This window comes from Saccoglossus kowalevskii, chromosome 6, assembly GCF_978046115.1.
Source record: "Saccoglossus kowalevskii chromosome 6, keSacKowa6.1, whole genome shotgun sequence".
NCBI lineage: Eukaryota > Metazoa > Hemichordata > Enteropneusta > Harrimaniidae > Saccoglossus > Saccoglossus kowalevskii.
In genome coordinates, this window is record NC_140646.1 from 27797297 (window position 1) to 27820874 (window position 23578).

Here is a 23578-nt window from a genome sequence, read left to right on the forward strand (position 1 = left end):
TTCCAGCTGACCTTGCATCAAACTCAACATGGTTTTTCACGTGACTTTGCAACAAACTCAACATGGCTTTCCATGTGACATTGCAACAAACTCAAAAAGGCTTTCCATGTGACATTGCTACAAACTCAACAAGGCTTTCCATGTGGCATTGCAACAAACGCAACATGGCTTTCCACCTGACCTTGCAACAAACTCAACATGGCTTTCCATGTGACATTGCAACAAACTCAACATGGCTTTCCACCTGACTTTGCAACAAACTCAATATGGCTTTCCACCTGACATTGCAACAAACTCAACATGGCTTTCCACCTGACCTTGCAACTAACTCAGCATGGCTTTCCACCTGACCTTATAACAAACTCAACATGGCTTTCCACCTGACCTTGCAACAAACTCAACATGGCTTTCCACCTGACCTTACAACAAACTCAACATGGCTTTCCACCTGACCTTGCAACAATCTCAACATGATTTTCCATGTGACATTGCAACAAACTCAACATGGCTTTCCATGTGACATTGCAACAAACTCAACATGGCTTTCCACCTGACCTTACAACAAACTCAACATGGCTTTCCACCTGACCTTGCAACAATCTCAACATGATTTTCCATGTGACATTGCAACAAACTCAACATGGCTTTCCAGCTGACCTTGCATCAAACTCAACATGGCTTTCCATGTGACATTGCAACAAACTCAACATGGCTTTCCACCTGACCTTACAACAAACTCAACATGGCTTTCCACCTGTCCTTACAACAAACTCAACATGGCTTACCACTTGACCTTGCAACAAACTCAACATGACTTTCCATGTGACATTGCAACAAACTCAACATGGCTTTCCACCTGACCTAACAACAAACTCAACATGGCTTTCCATGTGACATTGCAACAAACTCAACATGGCTTTCCACCTGACATTGCAACAAACTCAACATGGCTTTCCATGTGACATTGCAACAAACTCAACATGGCTTTCCATGTGACATTGCAACAAACTCAACATGGCTTTCCATGTGACATTGCAACAAACTCAACATGGCTTTCCATGTGACATTGCAACAAAGTCAACATGACTTTCCATGTAACATTGCAACAAACTCAACATGGCTTTCCATCTGATCTTGCAACAAACTCAACATGGCTTTCCATCTGATCTTGCAACAAACTCAACATGGCTTTCCACATGACCTTGCAACAAACTCAACATGGCTTTCCAGCTGACCTTGCATCAAACTCAACATGGCTTTTCATGTGACATTGCAACAAACTCAACATGGCTTTCCATATGACATTGCAACTAACTCAACATGGCTTTACACCTGACCTTACAACAAACTAAACATGGCTTTCCATCTGACCTTGTAACAAACTCAACATGGCTTTCCACCTGACCTTACAACAAACTCAACACTGCTTTCCACCTGACCTTGCAACAATCTCAACAAGGCTTTCCATCTGACCTTGAAAAAAACTCAACATGGCTTTCCATGTGACATTGCAACAAACTCACCAAGGCTTTCCACCTGACCTTACAACAAACTCAACATGGCTTTCCACCTGACTTTGCAACAAGCTCAACATGGCTTTTCATGTGACATTGCAACAAACTCAACAAGGCTTTCCATGTGGCATTGCAACAAACTCAACAAGGCTTTCCATGTGGCATTGCAACAAACTCAACAAGGCTTTCCACCTGACCTTGAAAAAAACTCAACATGGCTTTCCATGTGCCGTTGCAACAAACTCAACATGGCTTTCCACCAGACCTTACAACAAACTCAACATGGCTTTCCACCTGACCTGGCAACAATCTCAACATGACTTTCCATGTGACATTGCAACAAACTCAACATGGCTTTCCAGCTGACCTTGCATCAAACTCAACATGGTTTTTCACGTGACTTTGCAACAAACTCAACATGGCTTTCCATGTGACATTGCAACAAACTCAAAAAGGCTTTCCATGTGACATTGCTACAAACTCAACAAGGCTTTCCATGTGGCATTGCAACAAACGCAACATGGCTTTCCACCTGACCTTGCAACTACCTCAACATGGCTTTCCATGTGACATTGCAACAAACTCAACATGGCTTTCCACCTGACCTTGCAACTAACTCAACATGGCTTTGCACCTGACTTTGCAACAAACTCAATATGGCTTTCCACCTGACCTTGCAACAAACTCAACATGATTTTCCATGTGACATTGCAACAAACTCAACATGGCTTTCCACCTGACCTTACAACAAACTCAACATGGCTTTCCACCTGTCCTTACAACAAACTCAACATGGCTTACCACTTGACCTTGCAACAAACTCAACATGACTTTCCATGTGACATTGCAACAAACTCAACATGGCTTTCCACCTGACCTAACAACAAACTCAACATGGCTTTCCATGTGACATTGCAACAAACTCAACATGGCTTTCCACCTGACATTGCAACAAACTCAACATGGCTTTCCATGTGACATTGCAACAAACTCAACATGGCTTTCCATGTGACATTGCAACAAACTCAACATGGCTTTCCATGTGACATTGCAACAAACTCAACATGGCTTTCCATGTGACATTGCAACAAAGTCAACATGACTTTCCATGTAACATTGCAACAAACTCAACATGGCTTTCCATCTGATCTTGCAACAAACTCAACATGGCTTTCCATCTGATCTTGCAACAAACTCAACATGGCTTTCCACATGACCTTGCAACAAACTCAACATGGCTTTCCAGCTGACCTTGCATCAAACTCAACATGGCTTTTCATGTGACATTGCAACAAACTCAACATGGCTTTCCATATGACATTGCAACTAACTCAACATGGCTTTACACCTGACCTTACAACAAACTAAACATGGCTTTCCATCTGACCTTGTAACAAACTCAACATGGCTTTCCACCTGACCTTACAACAAACTCAACACTGCTTTCCACCTGACCTTGCAACAATCTCAACAAGGCTTTCCATCTGACCTTGAAAAAAACTCAACATGGCTTTCCATGTGACATTGCAACAAACTCACCAAGGCTTTCCACCTGACCTTACAACAAACTCAACATGGCTTTCCACCTGACTTTGCAACAAGCTCAACATGGCTTTTCATGTGACATTGCAACAAACTCAACAAGGCTTTCCATGTGGCATTGCAACAAACTCAACAAGGCTTTCCATGTGGCATTGCAACAAACTCAACAAGGCTTTCCATCTGACCTTGAAAAAAACTCAACATGGCTTTCCATGTGCCATTGCAACAAACTCAACATGGCTTTCCACCAGACCTTACAACAAACTCAACATGGCTTTCCACCTGACCTGGCAACAATCTCAACATGACTTTCCATGTGACATTGCAACAAACTCAACATGGCTTTCCAGCTGACCTTGCATCAAACTCAACATGGTTTTTCACGTGACTTTGCAACAAACTCAACATGGCTTTCCATGTGACATTGCAACAAACTCAAAAAGGCTTTCCATGTGACATTGCTACAAACTCAACAAGGCTTTCCATGTGGCATTGCAACAAACGCAACATGGCTTTCCACCTGACCTTGCAACTAACTCAACATGGCTTTGCACCTGACTTTGCAACAAACTCAATATGGCTTTCCACCTGACCTTGCAACAAACTCAACATGATTTTCCATGTGACATTGCAACAAACTCAACATGGCTTTCCACCTGACCTTATAACAAACTCAACATGGCTTTCCACCTGACCTTGCAACAAACTCAACATGGCTTTCCACCTGACCTTACAACAAACTCAACATGGCTTTCCACCTGACCTTGCAACAATCTCAACATGATTTTCCATGTGACATTGCAACACACTCAACATGGCTTTCCAGCTGACCTTGCATCAAACTCAACATGGTTTTTCACCCGACTTTGCAACAAACTCAATATGGCTTTCCACCTGACCTTGCAACAAACTCAACATGATTTTCCATGTGACATTGCAACAAACTCAACATGGCTTTCCACCTGACCTTATAACAAACTCAACATGGCTTTCCACCTGACCTTGCAACAAACTCAACATGGCTTTCCACCTGACCTTACAACAAACTCAACATGGCTTTCCACCTGACCTTGCAACAATCTCAACATGATTTTCCATGTGACATTGCAACACACTCAACATGGCTTTCCAGCTGACCTTGCATCAAACTCAACATGGTTTTTCACCCGACTTTGCAACAAACTCAACATGGCTTTCCACCTGACCTTGCAACTAACTCAACATGGCTTTCCATGTGACATTGCAACAAACTCAACATGGCTTTCCACCTGACCTTGCAACTAACTCAACATGGCTTTCCATGTGACATTGCAACAAACTCAACATGGCTTTCCACCTGACCTTACAACAAACTCAACATGGCTTACCACTTGACCTTGCAACAAACTCAACATGACTTTCCATGTGACATTGCAACAAACTCAACATGGCTTTCCACCTGACCTAACAACAAACTCAACATGGCTTTCCATGTGACATTGCAACAAACTCAACATGGCTTTCCACCTGACCTTACAACAAACTCAACATGGCTTACCACTTGACCTTGCAACAAACTCAACATGACTTTCCATGTGACATTGCAACAAACTCAACATGGCTTTCCACCTGACCTAACAACAAACTCAACATGGCTTTCCATGTGACATTGCAACAAACTCAACATGGCTTTCCACCTGACATTGCAACAAACTCAACATGGCTTTCCATGTGACATTGCAACAAACTCAACATGGCTTTCCATGTGACATTGCAACAAACTCAACATGGCTTTCCATGTGACATTGCAACAAACTCAACATGGCTTTCCATGTGACATTGCAACAAACTCAACATGACTTTCCATGTAACATTGCAACAAACTCAACATGGCTTTCCATCTGATCTTGCAACAAACTCAACATGGCTTTCCATCTGATCTTGCAACAAACTCAACATGGCTTTCCACATGACCTTGCAACAAACTCAACATGGCTTTCCAGCTGACCTTGCATCAAACTCAACATGGCTTTTCATGTGACATTGCAACAAACTCAACATGGCTTTCCATATGACATTGCAACTAACTCAACATGGCTTTACACCTGACCTTACAACAAACTAAACATGGCTTTCCATCTGACCTTGTAACAAACTCAACATGGCTTTCCACCTGACCTTACAACAAACTCAACACTGCTTTCCACCTGACCTTGCAACAAATTTAACATGGCTTTTCATCTGACCTTACAACAAACTCAACATGATTTTCCATGTGACATTGCAACAAACTCAACATGGCTTTCCACCTGACCTTATAACAAACTCAACATGGCTTTCCACCTGACCTTGCAACAAACTCAACATGGCTTACCACTTGACCTTGCAGCAAACTCAACATGACTTTCCATGTGACATTGCAACAAACTCAACATGGCTTTCCACCTGACCTAACAACAAACTCAACATGGCTTTCCACCTGACCTTGCAACAAACTCAACATGGCTTTCCATATGACATTGCAACAAACTCAACATGGCTTTCCATATGGCATTGCAACAAACTCAACATGGCTTTCCATATGGCATTGCAACAAACTCAACATGGCTTTCCATCTGACCTTGCAACAAACTCAACATGGCTTTCCATCTGACATTACACAAAAGTGACACATAGTAGAGGGTAATTGTACATTTTGGCATGTGTTTACAAAATTAAGTGAATTTCACAAGTCAGCAAAATTCACAAAATGTTTAGCAGATTCTAAAGACAGAGTCATATCGACTTTCATGAAAAAATGTTTTCAGGAAAGCCATTATGTCATCAAATTGCAAAAGACTTTTGTAGCAAAAATATGACTGAAGTCCTTAATAGACACAAAGTCACAGCGTCTTGTGAAATTTCATCCTCACAAATGCCATAACCATCATCAAAATGTAAAAATTCCTAGCAGTAGAAATCAAACGGTTTCTTTTCTTTTTTTTGTGTTATCCAGGAATCTTCTTTTTTGTAATACAATACAACATAATGTTCTTACATTGACAAGAGAAAAGAAAATGCATACAGATTTTTTTTACAGTTAGGCAGTTGCATATTTCTGTTAGAAAAAGTGTTAAATCTAAACTACATTAATAATTAATGTCATTGCATGTACGGTAATATAGTTTGTGCTAATCAAGTGAGTACATTTTTTTTCAAGTTTTTTCAAGGAAATTATATAAAAATGTCCTTAGTTTGATACAAAATAATAGATAACCAAGAGGTTGAAAAAAAGATGAAAGCAATTTTAAAAATCTGAAACTAAAATTAAAATGAATAATTCTCATTTTGATTGTGTGTCTCAAATGAGAACATGAACTGAAGCCACACTGCACAATCTTCTACATGGGATCCCTGGACGCCTCATTAATATGCAGAACAGCTCTGTTTTCACTAAATTTCAATTGCATCAATCACATTCATGTTTATCAATTGTGTTTTTGTGACCACCTAAGACAGTTTAAGCTGAATTTATATTTTGCACTACTGAGCATGTAACTGCATATATATGCAATGCATTTTGGAAGAACAATTTTTTATACTGAAAACTGCTCAACTTATGTTGATTTTTTGAAAAGTTTCACCAAATTTGGAATTCATATCAATAATAATATGTTACTATCTCACCCCATCCCAAAGTCACCAAGCAATATGAATAAATAAATTCACCATAGAAACCAGTGTAATACCAATTTTGACTATTTTGCATGGAATTTTTCATGTATCTTAAAAAAGGAAATGACATATACTCTTCCATTCAGCTTGAACCTCCTTAAGAGGCAGTATCTATTTAGTTGAGCAGGAAAGAGTTTAAACATGTATGCCAACAAACGAACAATCATGCAAAAAGGTATTGGAATTACAACCATGTAAACAAGAAGAGTTCTCAAATAATCCTAACTACCTTTAGCTCTTTAAACTATATACTGTTCCAATCAATCACTCAAAAAGATGAATATATATCCAATATAAAAGACATATTTTGATTTATGACATGCAAAATATCAAAATCAATCTAAAGTCTAAGTTCCTTTTACTTTTATTACACATGTTGTGTGACTATAACCAGAGAGACCATCCTGTGGCTTAAACATCTTTTTATCATGTTACACAAAGGATGATCATTTGCTTTTATTAGTGTATTTTAAGTTAAGGCTAACACCAATTCTGGAGCCAAATCTCAGGTTGTAGTTTACGTTCGTGGCAGAAATGCTCATTTCAGAAATGGCATATTTCATCCCTCAGCAAATCTTGAGTGGGTTGCTTAGCCAATCTTTGCAAAGAGGAATCCACTAAAATTTGTTGCAAGAAAAAATGACCCTGGCTATTGCAATTTTGACACTGTAATCTCTTGAAACATCGCTAGATTATTTACTATTTTCAAGACAGAGTAAGACCCAATGCTTTGCATAAATCATTGTTTTCGTCAAAACAAATTTTTCATTTGTTTTTTTCATTTATTCTATAAAACCTTTTGTTTAGCAAAATATCAAGAATGTGTAGTGCTTTTAACTTTTCAGCATGAATTACTTTTTAAAGCCATGACTATCAGTTATTGAAGGTGCCCTTGTCAAAGTTATAGTTGTAAGTCATATTTGAATAATCCAGTATACAATTAAAGTGATAAATGAAATGTAGACGTACATACACTTCTACTGTAACTCGTATGTTTTTAACAGAGGCTGCAGTACATACAGTTCTATTAGAAGTGCACTTGACGTACAACTGCAGTACACGTTATTCTCCAAGAACTGCATTCAAAATAGAGGGAAAACATGCAGTTAGTACATTTCCTTCAGAAGTGCGCTTCAAATAGATAACTGCAGCACATACATCTCTTAGAGGTGACTTTAAATAGATAATGCACAACTGCAGCACATACATCTCTTAGAGGCGACTTTAATTAGATGATGCACAACTGCAGCACATACATCTCTTAGAAGTGACTTTAAATAGATGAAGCACAACTACAGCACATACATCTCTTAGAGGTGACTTTAAATAGATGAAGCACAACTGCAGCAAATACATCTCTTAGAGGTGACTTTAAATAGATGAAGCACAACTACAGCACATACATCTCTTAGAGGTGACTTTAAATAGATAATGCACAACTGCAGCACATACATCTCTTAGAGGCGACTTTAATTAGATAATGCACAACTGCAGCACATACATCTCTTAGAAGTGACTTTAAATAGATGAAGCACAACTACAGCACATACATCTCTTAGAGGTGACTTTAAATAGATGAAGCACAACTGCAGCAAATACATCTCTTAGAGGTGACTTTAAATAGATGAAGCACAACTGCAGCACATACATCTCTTAGAGGTGACTTTAAATAGATGAAGCACAACTACAGCACATACATCTCTTAGAGGTGACTTTAATTAGATAATGCACAACTGCAGCACATACATCTCTTAGAAGTGACTTTAAATAGATGAAGCACAACTACAGCACATACATCTCTTAGAGGTGACTTTAAATAGATGAAGCACAACTGCAGCACATACATCTCTTAGAGGTGACTTTAAATAGATGAAGCACAACTGCAGCACATATACATCTCTTAGAGGTGACTTTAATTAGATAATGCACAACTGCAGCACATATATCTCTTAGAAGTGACTTTAAATAGATGAAGCACAGCAGCATAATAAACTTCTCTCTCAAGCAGACTTTAAATACTGGTATATGATGTACAACCGCAGCACATAAACTTCTCAGAAAGACACTTGAAATAAAGAATGAAAACTGCAGCACATATACTTCTCACATCAAATAGATGATGCACAACTGCAGCATGCAGAGGATACATTCTCTCTCAGACAGACTTTAAATTGTACAACTGCAGCACATACACTTCTCTCAGAGGCATACCTTAAATACATGTAGATGATGCACAACTGCAGCACATACACTTCTCTCAGGCGAACCTTTTCAACAGCAGTTCTCTCTTTTCATCACAAATTCACAAAATAGTCCCATTTAAAGTCTGCACTTTCCTTCAGAAGATTGGGACAACAATAGTCAAATTTTTTGAGTAAAAACTGAAAATTTACTCAAATTTTGTCTGTTGGCTCCAAAATTAGGGTTCATTTCCAGAAATATTGAAGAATTTCAGAAAGAAAATACAGAAAAAGCGAGAAAATCTGGTGGTGAAAAGGTTAACTAGATAATGCACAACTGCAGCACATACACTTCTCCCAGAGGCAAACCTTAAATAACACATCTCACTTTTAACAGTATTAGTGAATGCACAGATGCAGTAAAAACAATGTGCATTAACAGAGGATTTTTAACCAATGATTGAAGAAAGCCTTCAAATCTGCATAGCTAATGAATGGGCTTTACTAAATGGCTTTGAACATGGGGTGAGTTAAATATTTTATAAATTTTAGTAAAAACAATTCATGCCTTCATGAAAATCACTGTATCCAAATTATAAACACTGGAATTTGTTTGAAGGGGTTAACAAGATATTCCATGAAAATGTACCAACTTTAATATGCTATATATAGAGAAAGGTATTTTTTATCTTGACCACACTGCAGCTATGGATGTTTTCCACATTGACCAGTATCTATCAACATCATAATCTAATTATATTTAGTTTAAATACAAGTTAAAGTGATCTGTTTTTGTCATTATTTGTTGCATACACAGTATAATACACTTGAATTAGAATTTAGGTATAATTTTTTGGATTGTACAGTGTTATAATCAGAACAATATCTAATATCTATTTTACATATAAGGTAGCTATCATCTTAAACTAGTATTTTTTTTTAATACAATAATTATAAACTAAAATCCTAAATAATAGCAAAAGGTAAATAATTGCATTGATAAATAAATTAATGAGGCAAATAAAAGGTTTTCTTGTCATATTATATAACCAACTGAACAATGACATATAATAGGGGCTCAATTATATTATACAGCATTAACATAATGTTTTTTTAAGTATTTTACCAAAAAAGAAATTACAGCCTGTATGTATCTGGGAAAAAGACTTGGCTTAAGGCACAAGTTCTTCTTATGTTTTACCTGTAGTGTAATGGTTATTATAAGAGTAACAGAGAAAAAAAACACAATTAATTTAAATGAATATATATCACCAGTACTGTTAAGTAAGAAGAGTATGTCATGCATTCAATAAGTGAGAGAAGAATAAACTCACACAAAGATGGAATAATGCCAAGCATTGAGCAAAAACAAGAATTCTAGTATATTATTAATAATGTCAACAAGAGTTTCAGAATTCATGAAAAAAAAATGAAACTCAAATTATTTATTATTATGTAAAACAGCACAAAACAACATATTTGAGAGAAGGACCACAGTATCTGAATGAATTATAGAAAAGAAAGCAGTTTTCATGTCCATGGAAAATATGTAATATGAGCAAGCTGTCACGACAACAACTCTTTATCTGCCATCGTTCTACTAGGGAGACTCGCTTTCTAGAAATGCAAGATTTAATAACACAGATATTTAACATATTTATTTAACACCGTTCAATAAGAACACAAATCCCAATCAGCATATTTTCACAGAATAGCAAACAAAAAAAAAACACTGAATCGTGTGAGAAGAGCAGAAATGTTTTTTTCTCGGACAAAGCAGTGATTTGAGAATAATTCAACAGCCTCCCTCCCACGTCGTCCTATATTCACAATGCTAATCGCGCTGACAGTGAAGGAAAAAAATTGTGGAAAAAAAAATGTTTTCCCTTGTTTTAAGAAGTCGAAATTTCTCGAAATTAATATAAAAAAAATCAACATGTTTTTTCTCGTTATTTTCAGCAAATATCCTAATTGGATAACGTTTTTTTCGAGGTAAAAATGCGAAAATCTGTGGAGGAAAAATAGAGAAAATACGTGGAAAATGTGGGTTCCATAATGACAGCTCCATATATACGCCACTACAGCCGGCCATTATACGAACCGTTCAATCGATATGAACATCACGAACTACAAGACAAAGTAGAGGGGAACGTCGCATGCTTCTTCCTTCGACTATATGTGCACATATTATATGTAATTTCAGCTAAGAATAACAATTATTCAAACGACGGAAGTTGAAGACACTACATCAATATAGAACCGGAGAAAATTTCGAGCCAACACTCGGGCATTTAAGTTATCGTACCGACGAAGAAGATCGAGTGCAGGCGCATGTATTACACACATTATTAAAAATCACTAGAAATATAAGAAAATATGGAAGACTCATACATTTATTCCTGCTTGTTGGTAATTCCTTACCGTGGTGGAATATATCGTACTGTCTGCCAAAACTATATGGTGTGGTTCCCATCGGCGTAAGAACTTCGAACTAAGAATTTTGCTTATGACAGTCCGGGCATGATTTAGACAACACACTTGTATATCCCCTTCATGAAGCAGTTTGTATTTTAACGTTCCGCCTATCGGTCGTGATATTGGTGTCGGTGACGACGGTGTAGTCGGGGGAGTAGCACAGGCATTTTCCTGTCCGAGTCCATTACTCTGACCGTTGCCGTTTCCTACTAATCCAGAGCAATCCGCCATTGCTTTCCAGCAGTACTAGTCCTACTACTGTACATACATACACTACAGCATTCAATTAGCAAATCCGTCAACGCCGAAGTCGCTGTCAAAAAAAAATCCACGCACTGCTCGCTACAGATTCAACGTTCCAGGGCAAAGCAACCGCGTGAAAGGTTTTCCTGGTGTCTCTTCTGTTTGTTTAGCCTCTTTTCTGTCGTCTTTGTATAATAATTTCTGCGAGTATTTTCACGTTATTAATGTTAGCCGTGACCTGAGAACAGTGTTGCTGTGTACTCTCGCCGCACTCCCTAAAGTCACGTGACACTATATGACGTCAAACGGCCGGCGAAGACTACCATACTTTTCAGAACAGGGGTGGGCGGGGTATTGCGGTTTCTGGAGAAATGTTTATTTACATCTGCATCTGAATACAACTCTTAATTTCCAGAACTGTCAATGTACGCACCATTAACGTATAATAGTCACATTGTTATTGCCTATGTATTCTCGCATCCACAACAAATACATCTAACTTAATAGGTTGACTCAATATTTTGAATCTGTTGAGTGATTAGTTTGCGTTTTTTCTCAATAATTATTATCATTCATAAAATATAGAAACGTTTCCTAATTTACCTCAGTGACTTTGAACCAGACAGAAATAGATAATTGTACTCCCTACTTCTCCCCCGCTGTAAATCACACGTTTACAGTTTTCTCGGAAAGGACATAAAATGCAACATATTATAACAGTATTATGATCTGTTTTTGTATACAAGACGTTAGTCTGGGAAATTCTCCGCCACGAAAAACCCCATTGAGTGAATTTCTCCCAAACATGTGTGTATATTGAAAATAATTAACCACCAACCACGGAATTTCCTAAGAGCATCTTTCTTGTTACTAACTTTGAAAAATCTTTCCGACGTTAGTGTGACAATCAAATCAAATTAGTTTCTATGGGAATGGGTATTCTGAAAGTACCAAAGTGCACTAAAAGCAGCAAAATACCGGAAGCCGAGTGAGTCGGCTATGTGAACAAACACATTTACACGCGTTGTGTACGTCGCTATGAGCCCATATTGAACAGGACGTGGCGCGACAACCACGACCCTTTAACTAAAAAAACAAACAAACATATAGGTCAGAACACACTAAATATTGCCGTCTGTTTTTGACCAGGGACTGGACGGTTGGAGATGTAGTGACAGGCTTTGTACGACTTTCCCGCATCACAAGAATCAGAGATTCCAGCCATCTAATGAAAATTCGTGCCGTCGTAAGTTACGTCCGGTAATTTTGTTCCGAGTTCACACCAACGTGTTCACAAGATACGTAAATTTGACGGCTACTGGATAAATCAGTCCAATTGGGCTTACTCGTAGATAGGAAATGTTTTGGTTGACCATATATTTCTATCTTTCGTGTAGTGACTTTTTTATTCATGCCTTCAACGTAATCGAGCATCACTGAAGTCGACAACGTTTGGTCATATTATATTATTAAAAACGTCTAAGCCATGTCTATAATTAACAACAACTGTCTGAAGATTCGACATATATTGTGTGATTCTATTTTGAAATACAGTTCACCACGGTACTCAATTTCAGTTTGAGGACCTGAATTCACTTATAAACTCGTTACAAATGGCGCCGAATGAGGGCGTTTAAGTCCCGTTTTACGCCGCTGTATACTTGCGTAATACTTACACTTGTACTGATACCCCCTTTTCCAAGCAGGTTTAACTCCGCCATTATAATCCCTCTGAGTCGGTGTAACTTGTCTTACTTTTACGCCACCGCCACCGTGAACATAGTTGTGAACATGATACTATTTTAGTTAGTCGTATATATTTATGTACCAACCACGCATTCCCAAATAAATGTTCGCAGAAAGTGATATATGTAGAAATGAAATATGAAATACACGCAATCTACATATATCACTTTTTTACAAACACATTTGCCTTTGAATTGCAATTCTAATTTGATTGATCCCCACAAGCAAATGTCCAAATAATCCCTGAACGTGTTGCCAGAATTTAATACATAAATTGTCTGAAATATTACCTAAATATAGAACGTAATGTCACGAGTTGGTAAATGCAAATAATAAAACATGCAGACTCCATGCAACGCTAAATGTATGCAAATGTTATTCGTGTCGTGGAATTTTGGAGTGCAATCACATCTTCTTGACTGTCTTCTATCGTGATCCGTTCGTTTAATCACAAACCGCAAATGCCAGTGTCTGTAAAACTGGCACGTGTCATTATATGTTTTCCCAATGCCTTTAGACCTGTCGAAAGGCAAGTAATAAGAATATATTCAATTAAGCTATAACCCCATCTCAATTCCAACGTATGGATTTCACGCTGTAACTCTACTGTTACAATGGACACTCCTTAAAAATGTTCCTTCTTATTAATAATGGGTCAATCGTTTTTAAATACAGCCTCTAACGAGTGATGGAAATAACCGGCTATATATGATGTACCCTGAAAGTGAACGTTGAATGAATTGTCCCTGATAATCGTAAGCATGGCTGCTGTGTCACGAACCGTGTGCTATTAATAGTCAAGAATTACGTTATCGCGACACTGTTCACCACACCCTTCGGTGTGTCTCGCGCCGGTCCCTCCCTGGTTATTATGTGTTAATGCACTATATATATTCCATTGGTCGATTCGGCGAATACAAAATACAACGAACACTGAACATAGAGTCATATTCAGCTCGAGGTTGGTCTCAGGGTTGTGTCATTGTATTTTTCGTTGCTTCCCAGTTGTCATGAAGTTATAACGGCTTTCCCAAGGGCTCTTCAGATGTTTTCAGAAGCAGTAAAAAAGAAAGAATCGTGTTGGGAGTAACACAAAACTGAGATATTCCCCGGGGATATTACTGGGATAATTGCTACTTGAATGCGTGTCAGTGCGAACTTTTCCTATGCATATGATTATACATAAGAACTGCATAGCATATTAGTTCAGATACAGATATCGTCATATTGGTCACTGGTAAATACATACGTATATGATATTGTCTGGCTCGGTACGGGGCAACGCCTGTTGAATCGGGTGATATTATGTGCTATATTTGCAACACCTGCATTGAAACTTATTGTCATGCAGAGTGTACCAGATGGTATCCCGTACTATGTAGAGAATGTGTCAAGGTTTTACAATCACTCAATTGCCTGGGGGTGAGTTCGGTGTCACAAAACGCCACGAAACGTGTCCGAACCTTTCCGCATTTTTGTCACGCCGGCACAATCTCCTTCCCGGTACAGTTTACTCATAGCGTTGCCGCTTTATCTAACTCTACGTAACGCTCGAATGTTTCTATTATTGATAGCACCCGAGGTAGCAACCATTTTCCATTGATCACTCATGGCACAATGATACAAATCGTTAAGCATGCCATCACAGCACTAATATGCGCCTCTAATAGCGCTCAGAACACTGAGTATAAACCGACAATAATCAGAAATTATGAATGTCTCACAAAAAAAAATTCGATTTTAAAAATAGCACAATCACACACTTTAGAAAACTACAGACAGTAACAAAACACCAGTTCACAGAGGAAAGCCAACCCAGCCTTAAAGGCATCGATTGTCTGCGTTCCAAGGCGCTATCAAATTCCCATGCGATAATAATATTCCTTCCTCAAATTACGTAATGTACTGATGCAATTTTCTGAATATAACTTGAATGATCAAGGATGAGGGTTATTACATTTATTTTATTTATTTATTATGTTTATTTATTACACAAATAAGTAAATACGTAAATGGCCCTATTAATCGAAATTGTCAGTATCTATGCAAATTCCATTGATTACAAATGTAACTGATATACTAAACTCTGAAATTATCATTGCCCCCATAAACTGCTTGGCACTCAAATTACAACATTGTAAGATATCAATTTGATTAGCTCTAATCTCAAATTCACCATATTACAATAGTTGGCGGTATATTAATAGCGTAATACACCGCCAAGTGATTGACAACGCGAGCACCCAATCGACGACGACGTTGCAGGTGCTGATGTCGTGCATTAAGGAGAGACAAACAATCATAGTGTTACTGGTAATAACTCCCGACCATGAATTTTAAAGCAGCTGGCCTGAAAGTGTCAGTGTGATGTTCAGAGCGTGAAGTTATTTTAGACAGTGGAGTCGTGAAGTAGGTGTTGTCATGGCTTCTGAGTGGTACTTGTAACAGATGGTGGACAATACATTGTTCATTGGGGGGGGGGATTGACAATACTTTAAATTACAGCAACCATGCAGTGTATTAGTAGCTAACACTACGGTTCATCGTCTACGCTCTCGCAACACTAGTTACTGTATATTTGCATATACAGACGACAGTTTTGGTATTAATTTATACCAGGGTTCCCAAATCATATTTTCCCGCTGTTTATTCTAAAATTCATGATTACAATAATATTTTGTCACGATCAACTATACAATAATATGTTGGAAATTTCAGGTTAAAACGACACTAACCAGTTTCATTAAGCTGCAAACTAACTGCCTCGGAGGGATGGGGGTACGATGATAGATTAATGAAAGAGGTGAACCTTGTGAAACCATGTGTGTGAGGGGCAGGGCTTCGAAAATTAATTGGGATAAAATATTTGATTTGTATGTCACTACTATCAATTCAATATTTGATTTATTGCATTGCATTTATTATATTTATTACACCCTGTTCAAAGATCTGCCCAGTTGTTTCCGGGTATTTACGTGTAGTTTAACACACGCTTAACACACCATGGTCATGCGGTACGTGGTCACCATATTTTATTCACGCCTCGCACACCACGTCACGACGCGTGGACAAATGGGTTGACTCGTAAGTTCGTGTACCATCTCTGGACCCAGGGTGCACTCGTTTCCGCGACGGGTTTCTTCGTTTTTTCTCTCTCAACAGTCATAGTTTATTAATTATCGCATCAACGCAGTACAATAATGTTTTTAATACAACAAGTATGAATAGTATTAAAAATAGAATAAGTAATATCGCACTGTACGTTTAATGCAGAGAGTCTAACTGGTATATTTGCAGGTCAAGACTGATGCACTATCTTTTTTTTTTTAAATCGTTTTTGTTTTCTACATAATAGTTATGAATGTTTATAACTTAAATATCTTGCGTTTTAAATACATCTGTATTTTAATTAGATTTGTTTGTATCCGAGCCAAGTTGTGGAGTTGCCATTCTACCAACTAAACTAAGCAGGTGATCGACAAAGGAAAGTGGCCCGTGATTACAAATGCATTGCATCAGGTGCGCCGTAAACATCCAAGTCGTTTTTTCTGATCTAATCCCATTGTTCATCTGCACAAAAGATATCTGTCGATATGAAATAATAAATTATGATTTAATAAATCTTATGGATTACTAATATATCATTTTGGGTGAATTTATGAAGTCTGCCGAATCTCTTCTTTAGCTCATTTTGAAACAGGCTAAACATATTTACAAGTATGATTCATTTGTTCTATTAATCTCTATTGTTTTGTAGATGTAATTTTTTCATGCTGGCAATATCTTTTTATAATACCATTTTTACCGCGAAATATAAAAAAAAAACGTCGGAGAGGGCGTTTGGCACGTCTTTGTGCATTCACGTGGCATAACATTTTTCCCTAATATAGAATAAAAATTCACAGTTCATGGAATACTTAATGAGAATTATTGAAATCATCCAACCCCTCTTGATATGGCAACCATATACAAAAAATATACATTATATTTGACATGTTTATTTGTTATGATAACTGATAAGGTCTATGATTACACAGTCTGTAGTATCAAATAATGACGTCACGGTGGAATCCGGAAGGTGTGTTGGAAGTAAGTTAAATAAATTTGTTTGGAATGACATTTTCCCGTGACCTTAGATAAGATTAGAAACACCTATATTCAACGTTGGTTGCCATTTTGACTGCGGGGACCAGTGCTTGTCTGCATCACGGAGAACTCTACGGACGATAGTAAATTATATAACCCAACAACTAGAAAATATATATTACCCACGACTGTTTTTACATTATTTTTTTTCAAATTTATGTAACACTTTATAAAGGTTATGCCAAAATACAATAATTTTCATAGTGTGCATGGCTAATCATCTATTGGTTGATCAAACAGTCATTTTCACGAAGTAGGTATTATTATTATTATTATTATTATTATTATTATTATTATTATTATTATTATTATTATTATTATTATTATTATTATTATTATTATTATTATTATTATTATTATTGTCAAATGACTGACCAACTGAGTACCATTACTACAAGATACTCGATAATGATAACAAGTGTGTCGCAATGCATGTGTCAATTCAAACAGATTCAGCCCGGCAAGTTTCAGAATGATTTTATTTTCCTAAAAAACTTTCCATCTGTTGTTAATGTTAGTGTTTTAACGACTGTAACAATCACGGGGAAGGGTGATTCTTTCATGTATATGGCTAAACTGGAATTGACTGAAGTCATTTGTATGCCTACCTATTTTCCAAATGCATGAGATTTGGAAATTGTCCCACCTATGTTCCAAAATTAAATTGCAAGAAACCGGTTAAAGGTTGTTGATATAAATTCTGCCTCTTCTGTTTGAGTTTGTTTTTTAATAAAAAATGCAAAACAAGAATATCTTTTAGATATTGAAAAAGACCAGTTCCACACGAACTCATCATGTATTCAGTGCAAACAAAAACATATATCAGATTAAAATACCATCTTGATTGTAAAATGTGGGTTTGAAAATAAATCACCTCAAAATCCATCCATGTGTATGATGGTAAAATATCCATACCCTTGCATCAACTTTCTACTTATACCGTTAAAACACCGTACACAAAACACTCGATTCCTTACATTCAGTGATTAGTGGGTTTGGGGGGATATGTGGATTACTCTCCTTGGATTAAATATTCTCAGGGATTTTTACCACAAGTATAGTTGTGTTTTACTGGTAATTACATTATGAATAGGGAAAGGGGTGCTTCACTTCTCAGCAAGGATTGACAACCTACCGCTATACCATAGGAGCCAGGGGTATAAAATTGAGGGTTCTTATGTTATTAGGTGACTTTTGTTCACTCAGGCGATATGATAAAACCACGTTTGAAAACTGCTTATCCACTTAATTTATTTTGTTTACGTAGATACCCGAATTAGACTGAATACTCTAATTTTGTTGAATACTTTGTCTTGTTGGGGAAACAACTGTATTTTCGATTTGTTCTCGAAAACTGCAAATATTAAAAGAATAAAATCACAAAATCAAACATAGCCGTATGCTGATGTGTGTAACTTACATAAATAAAAAAAAAATATCAAATTTTCTAAACAGAACGTTTTTTGCAAGATGAGCAATGTTGTTTTACATATCAGGTGTATAACCCAAAATCTCAGAATACAATTTTAAAATAATGTCAACTAAGAGACTAATGGCATTTTATATCCGTGAATATGCGCCTGCTTTTCCACGACAAATTTATGTCAAAAAACACCCCGATATAAATAAGAACTTGTCGATTTGGTACCGTGGTCGCCTGTACCACGTGTGGTACATTCATATATAATAGCATCAAGTGAATTATCATGTAGCCAATTGAGTTTTATCTATTCATATATATCGTTTTTAAGATATTGAATGCTCACTTCTCCCTGCTTCATCTCTCATTGTACCAGTACCGGGTTACGGGTGAGTGGGTATTCTGATCACCATCATTCTCAGAGTGTCATGAACATTCATTTTGGCGAATGCCCGGTGGCCGATTAGAAGCCACGCTCGGGCATGCACCTCGGCGATTTGATGGCTGTTCGAATAACAGTGTGGCAAAACCTCCATATATAACATTACCTTTTATTATTACTATGTCTAGCTTCACAAATTATTTTCTTTCAGCCAAGTAACTGGTAGACCAATTGGAAACTACTTCTCTAAACCCATTCCATTAAAATATCGTGATTGATTGTGTCAAAAACCTTTCAAATCATTAAAAATACCAAAACCAAAATACCCCCTGTCCAAACAATTGTAATATCTCTTGTGTTTTCTCCTAAAACAGAACTGATTACCACTTGAACTATTGAGCTTTTTTCTGTTACTGAATTGTTCAAATATTTTGCTAAAATTAGGTGAAATAGATATAATTTCCTAATTCCGGAGAACTTTTTTTGTACAGAGAATACCAGAAGACTATATCTATTTAAATGAAATATATGCATTATGTATTATATTACATGCATTATATGCATATATCCCTCACTAACAAGTTTAGGATGTATATTATAAAATGACTTTTAATAATTTGCAAAATCTAATTATTTGTATGGGTGGTCATTATTGCATTTCGCATTATGAAATAATCATAGCTGTATTGTTACTGTGTTAACCGAGGTTTTTCATTCAATTAATTCTTGAAGTAGTTCATCTACTCCTCTGGAAATAACATTTTGAACCGTTTTTATAATATTAGGATTATTTGGAAATGTCTTGCAGCTTTTTGCTTTGAAACATTCTTGATTGAACCATGTTTTATTAATACTTTGTTATTCTACTTTTATGAAATGTTTTGGATTACGTTTTTATTTCAGACGCCGAGTAGAGCAGTTCATCTAAAATATTAACTGGCATTTAATTACTATGACGAAACGGACTGCTCTGTAAATAAAAAAAAAGAATATATTTACGCGGACTTAGTAAAACATAGTTTCTATTCAATTCCAGATGGAAATCGCGGGTTTATTCATTTTGACAAGGTGCGACTATGTGTCTGAGATCGGGATTATCGACGTATCGTAAATGATGGTTTTGAATGAAATAACAATGGTAATGTCACTACATGCTTCAACAACCCTGGGTGTGCATGTTCATAACAATTCGAAAGATATGCATATATATATATATATATATATATATATATATATATATATATATATATATATATATATATATATATATATATATATATATATATATATATATATATATATATATATATATATATATATATATATATATATACAAGTCTACTTTATTATATACATACACAACTTACAACGTATTGAATCGAATGCTCACCCAGGTAGATTCGTGAGGTACGACATTTTGTCCGCGAAAAAAAAAATACAAAATTCTGAAGATATCTGGTTCATATATCAAAAGATTTTTTTTGTCGAAATGTCGAAAGAAAAAAGGCTTACAAACACAGACCTTGACGTTCAAAACATTTCTGGCAGACATGACGATATTGGGAACAAGTATACGACAAGAATATCGATGTTGTAAGAAGTATATCATGTGTTCTAACAGAAACGATTAGATCGATAATGATATATGGTCGTTGCCGCCATATATGGAGAAGAATGTTTTTACTCTTTTCAGAACCCCTGACATAATTTCTTGGCAGGGTGGCTTGAGCTCTATACATTTTTCACAGAATTGGCTATCTGTTACACAGCAGTGCACGGCATTTCGAAGAAAAACAATTTCATCGAATAGTTGAATATATCGCTATTTAAGTATCTAAATACCATTCAACGAAATGGCGATCTTAAAAACTGGAGAAACAGCCTTTTTTATTACAGCGCAGAGTATAAAATATAAAATCGATTTAGTCTGACGCAGTTAGAGGCTCTAGTTTTTGAACACTTGTGGACACCAGCGACAATACACTTATGACGAGTGTACCTAAGTGTAAGTCAGAGAGAACGAGTGAAAAGCGGTCCCGACCAACACAATCAGAATTCGGTCAGTATTTGGCATTAACTATATATTTTATTTACTGTATATAAATAGTTATGCCAATTGTGCAGGTAGGCAGAAAGACTTACAATGTAGAGCAGGTCTTTAATGTCATTGACTTTTAAGTATGCGTCATGCATTATGTGGGCTATGGTATCGACTGTGCTGTGATGGAACGAGAGCATGTCAGGGTGGAGAGTTCAACAGGGTTGGGGAGCTACACAGTTTTAAAGATTTGTTCATCTTTTACAAATAAAGACGTTAGATAATATGTCAGTGATGATAGTATTTATACTATTTTGCATTTGTATTAGTCACATAATTGTTCCACCTTTTGTACTCACCACATATATATACGAGTTCAGACTATAGTTAGCCCAATCGATTGACTTGGCATGATCAACCAGTTTCAATGAAACTTCTAAATTATCACTAGACTGACTAACTGACTTCCCAATGTCTTTAATTTCAGACAAGCTAAGCTTTAAGGCCTGCATTTTATACCAATCCTGTTGAGACATGCGAGAGCAATGGTACTGACATTAATAATGGTTTTAACGTTCGTGTTATATTTAGCATCGTATTTAGATGCATTACTGCCTTTAAAACAAGATGAGCTCCAAGCTAATTTGGATATAATCCCTGGTATTATAATGCTATGTATTTGTATGTCTGGTAGTAGTATGTTATACTCTTCATCAATGGACATTCTCATGTAGTCAATGACAATAGTTTCCTCGCTCACGATTTGGAGGTCATTAAGTCATTGCCCGAGTTGCTGTCTCTTAACACAACGTAGCTACCCAATTCACCGATGTTGTAACAGCTTACTGCTTTTCCTCCATATCACAAAACCTAATAATGTCACCAGTGGTGTAGTAATGAAAACACCTTCTCGAGTTGAGAATATTCTTGAGATATGTATATTGAGAGGAATGCTGATCACGTCTAGTCTCAAGTCCTAGGTGTAGGTGCTGTTTCTGGGTAGCGCTACACAAGAGAGACTTAATAATAGGTTTATAGGCTTCTAACTTTTTGTTGGCCCAATTGATCCCAATGGGGTTGCATCCTTCTGTTGAGCCACTTGGGCAATACAAATTAAGATGGCAATGACTGCACTCATTATGAGTTTCAGTTCAGTTCAACTATGCTCATAGTTTAACATAAATGGTTTCTGGACATTCTCTGTCCGAGGGACACGTCTTTCAGTAAAAGTTGGCTTACTGGGAATGTTTCGACCATCTTTAAGCATGAACGTCTTCTTTATTTTTTTTTACAAGTCTCATATGTTTGTTCAACTCACAGCCAAGAAACAATGTTTCAAGCCCATAAATACTTGTCGGTTAATTTCAACACAGTGTTGATATATTCCCATATACAAGTATTCACTTAGTTCATTCTACATTGTACAACTCACGGTACAATGTTACTGAAGCCAACAATAATTTCCACTATTATGATTGCACGAATTGGCATATGGAAACTGCAATATCAACCATTTAACTGCTGCCGAAAGCCTTAAAAACAGTCACTTTTCATAAAGATCAATCAACTCGTAAAATTTTACTAAAAGTTGCTTTAAAAAAAATTCAAGTTTCACTGTCACCTTTTGTTGTTTATTTTTAACCTTATTGTATACACATTACTATAGTGATACATGATTGGTTGATATGTATTGTAGCATAGAAAAGCGTGTCACCAATACGGGCAATGATTGGTCTTTTTAGAGACATTTCGATCTATAGAATTAATTAAATTGTACACATGTGTTTATTCAGTAATTTTGCTAGAGGTTTTTAAAGAGCACACATCGTTGCTGTGTATTGGTGGCTGTCTGCTTGGACAGATCATGTTCATGTGTAGTGTGAGTTGATTCACATCTGAAACCCTGGGCCGAAGTCACTGACAAGTAGGTGAAATGTAATTGAAATTCATTCTGAATTGACAGACTGGTTCCGTACAAGTTACCATGTTAATTTTGCAGGTTAGTAAATTAATTATCTATTGCCATGTGTTTATTTGACATAGACAACCTTGTGATGTAGAACACAAAGATTACTTGAGCACCATGTAGAAGCTGACGTATACATTGTGTTATTGGCATGCCAATGAGAACATCAGGATCTATGTGACAAACAAGAATATAAACTTTATTGTGGGTCATGGAAACAAGCCTATAACAGT

The 23578-nt window shown here is 36.6% G+C and overlaps 1 protein-coding gene across 3 annotated transcripts in view; it reads right to left on the bottom strand.

Annotated features, from left to right (window-relative positions):
* LOC102804517 (C-Maf-inducing protein-like) overlaps positions 1-11962 on the bottom strand; it is a 72707-nt gene extending 60745 nt beyond the window's left edge. For 2 of the 3 annotated variants that reach the window (XM_085500296.1, XM_085500295.1), the window contains exon 1: positions 11321-11962. In XM_085500296.1, the coding sequence (XP_085356422.1) occupies positions 11321-11635 (315 nt within the window). In that variant the 5' untranslated portion in view covers positions 11636-11962. The remainder of the gene's footprint in view (positions 1-11320) is intronic. The other variant, XM_085500297.1, reaches the window with a different exon arrangement.
* Positions 11963-23578: the final 11616 nt, after the last annotated feature.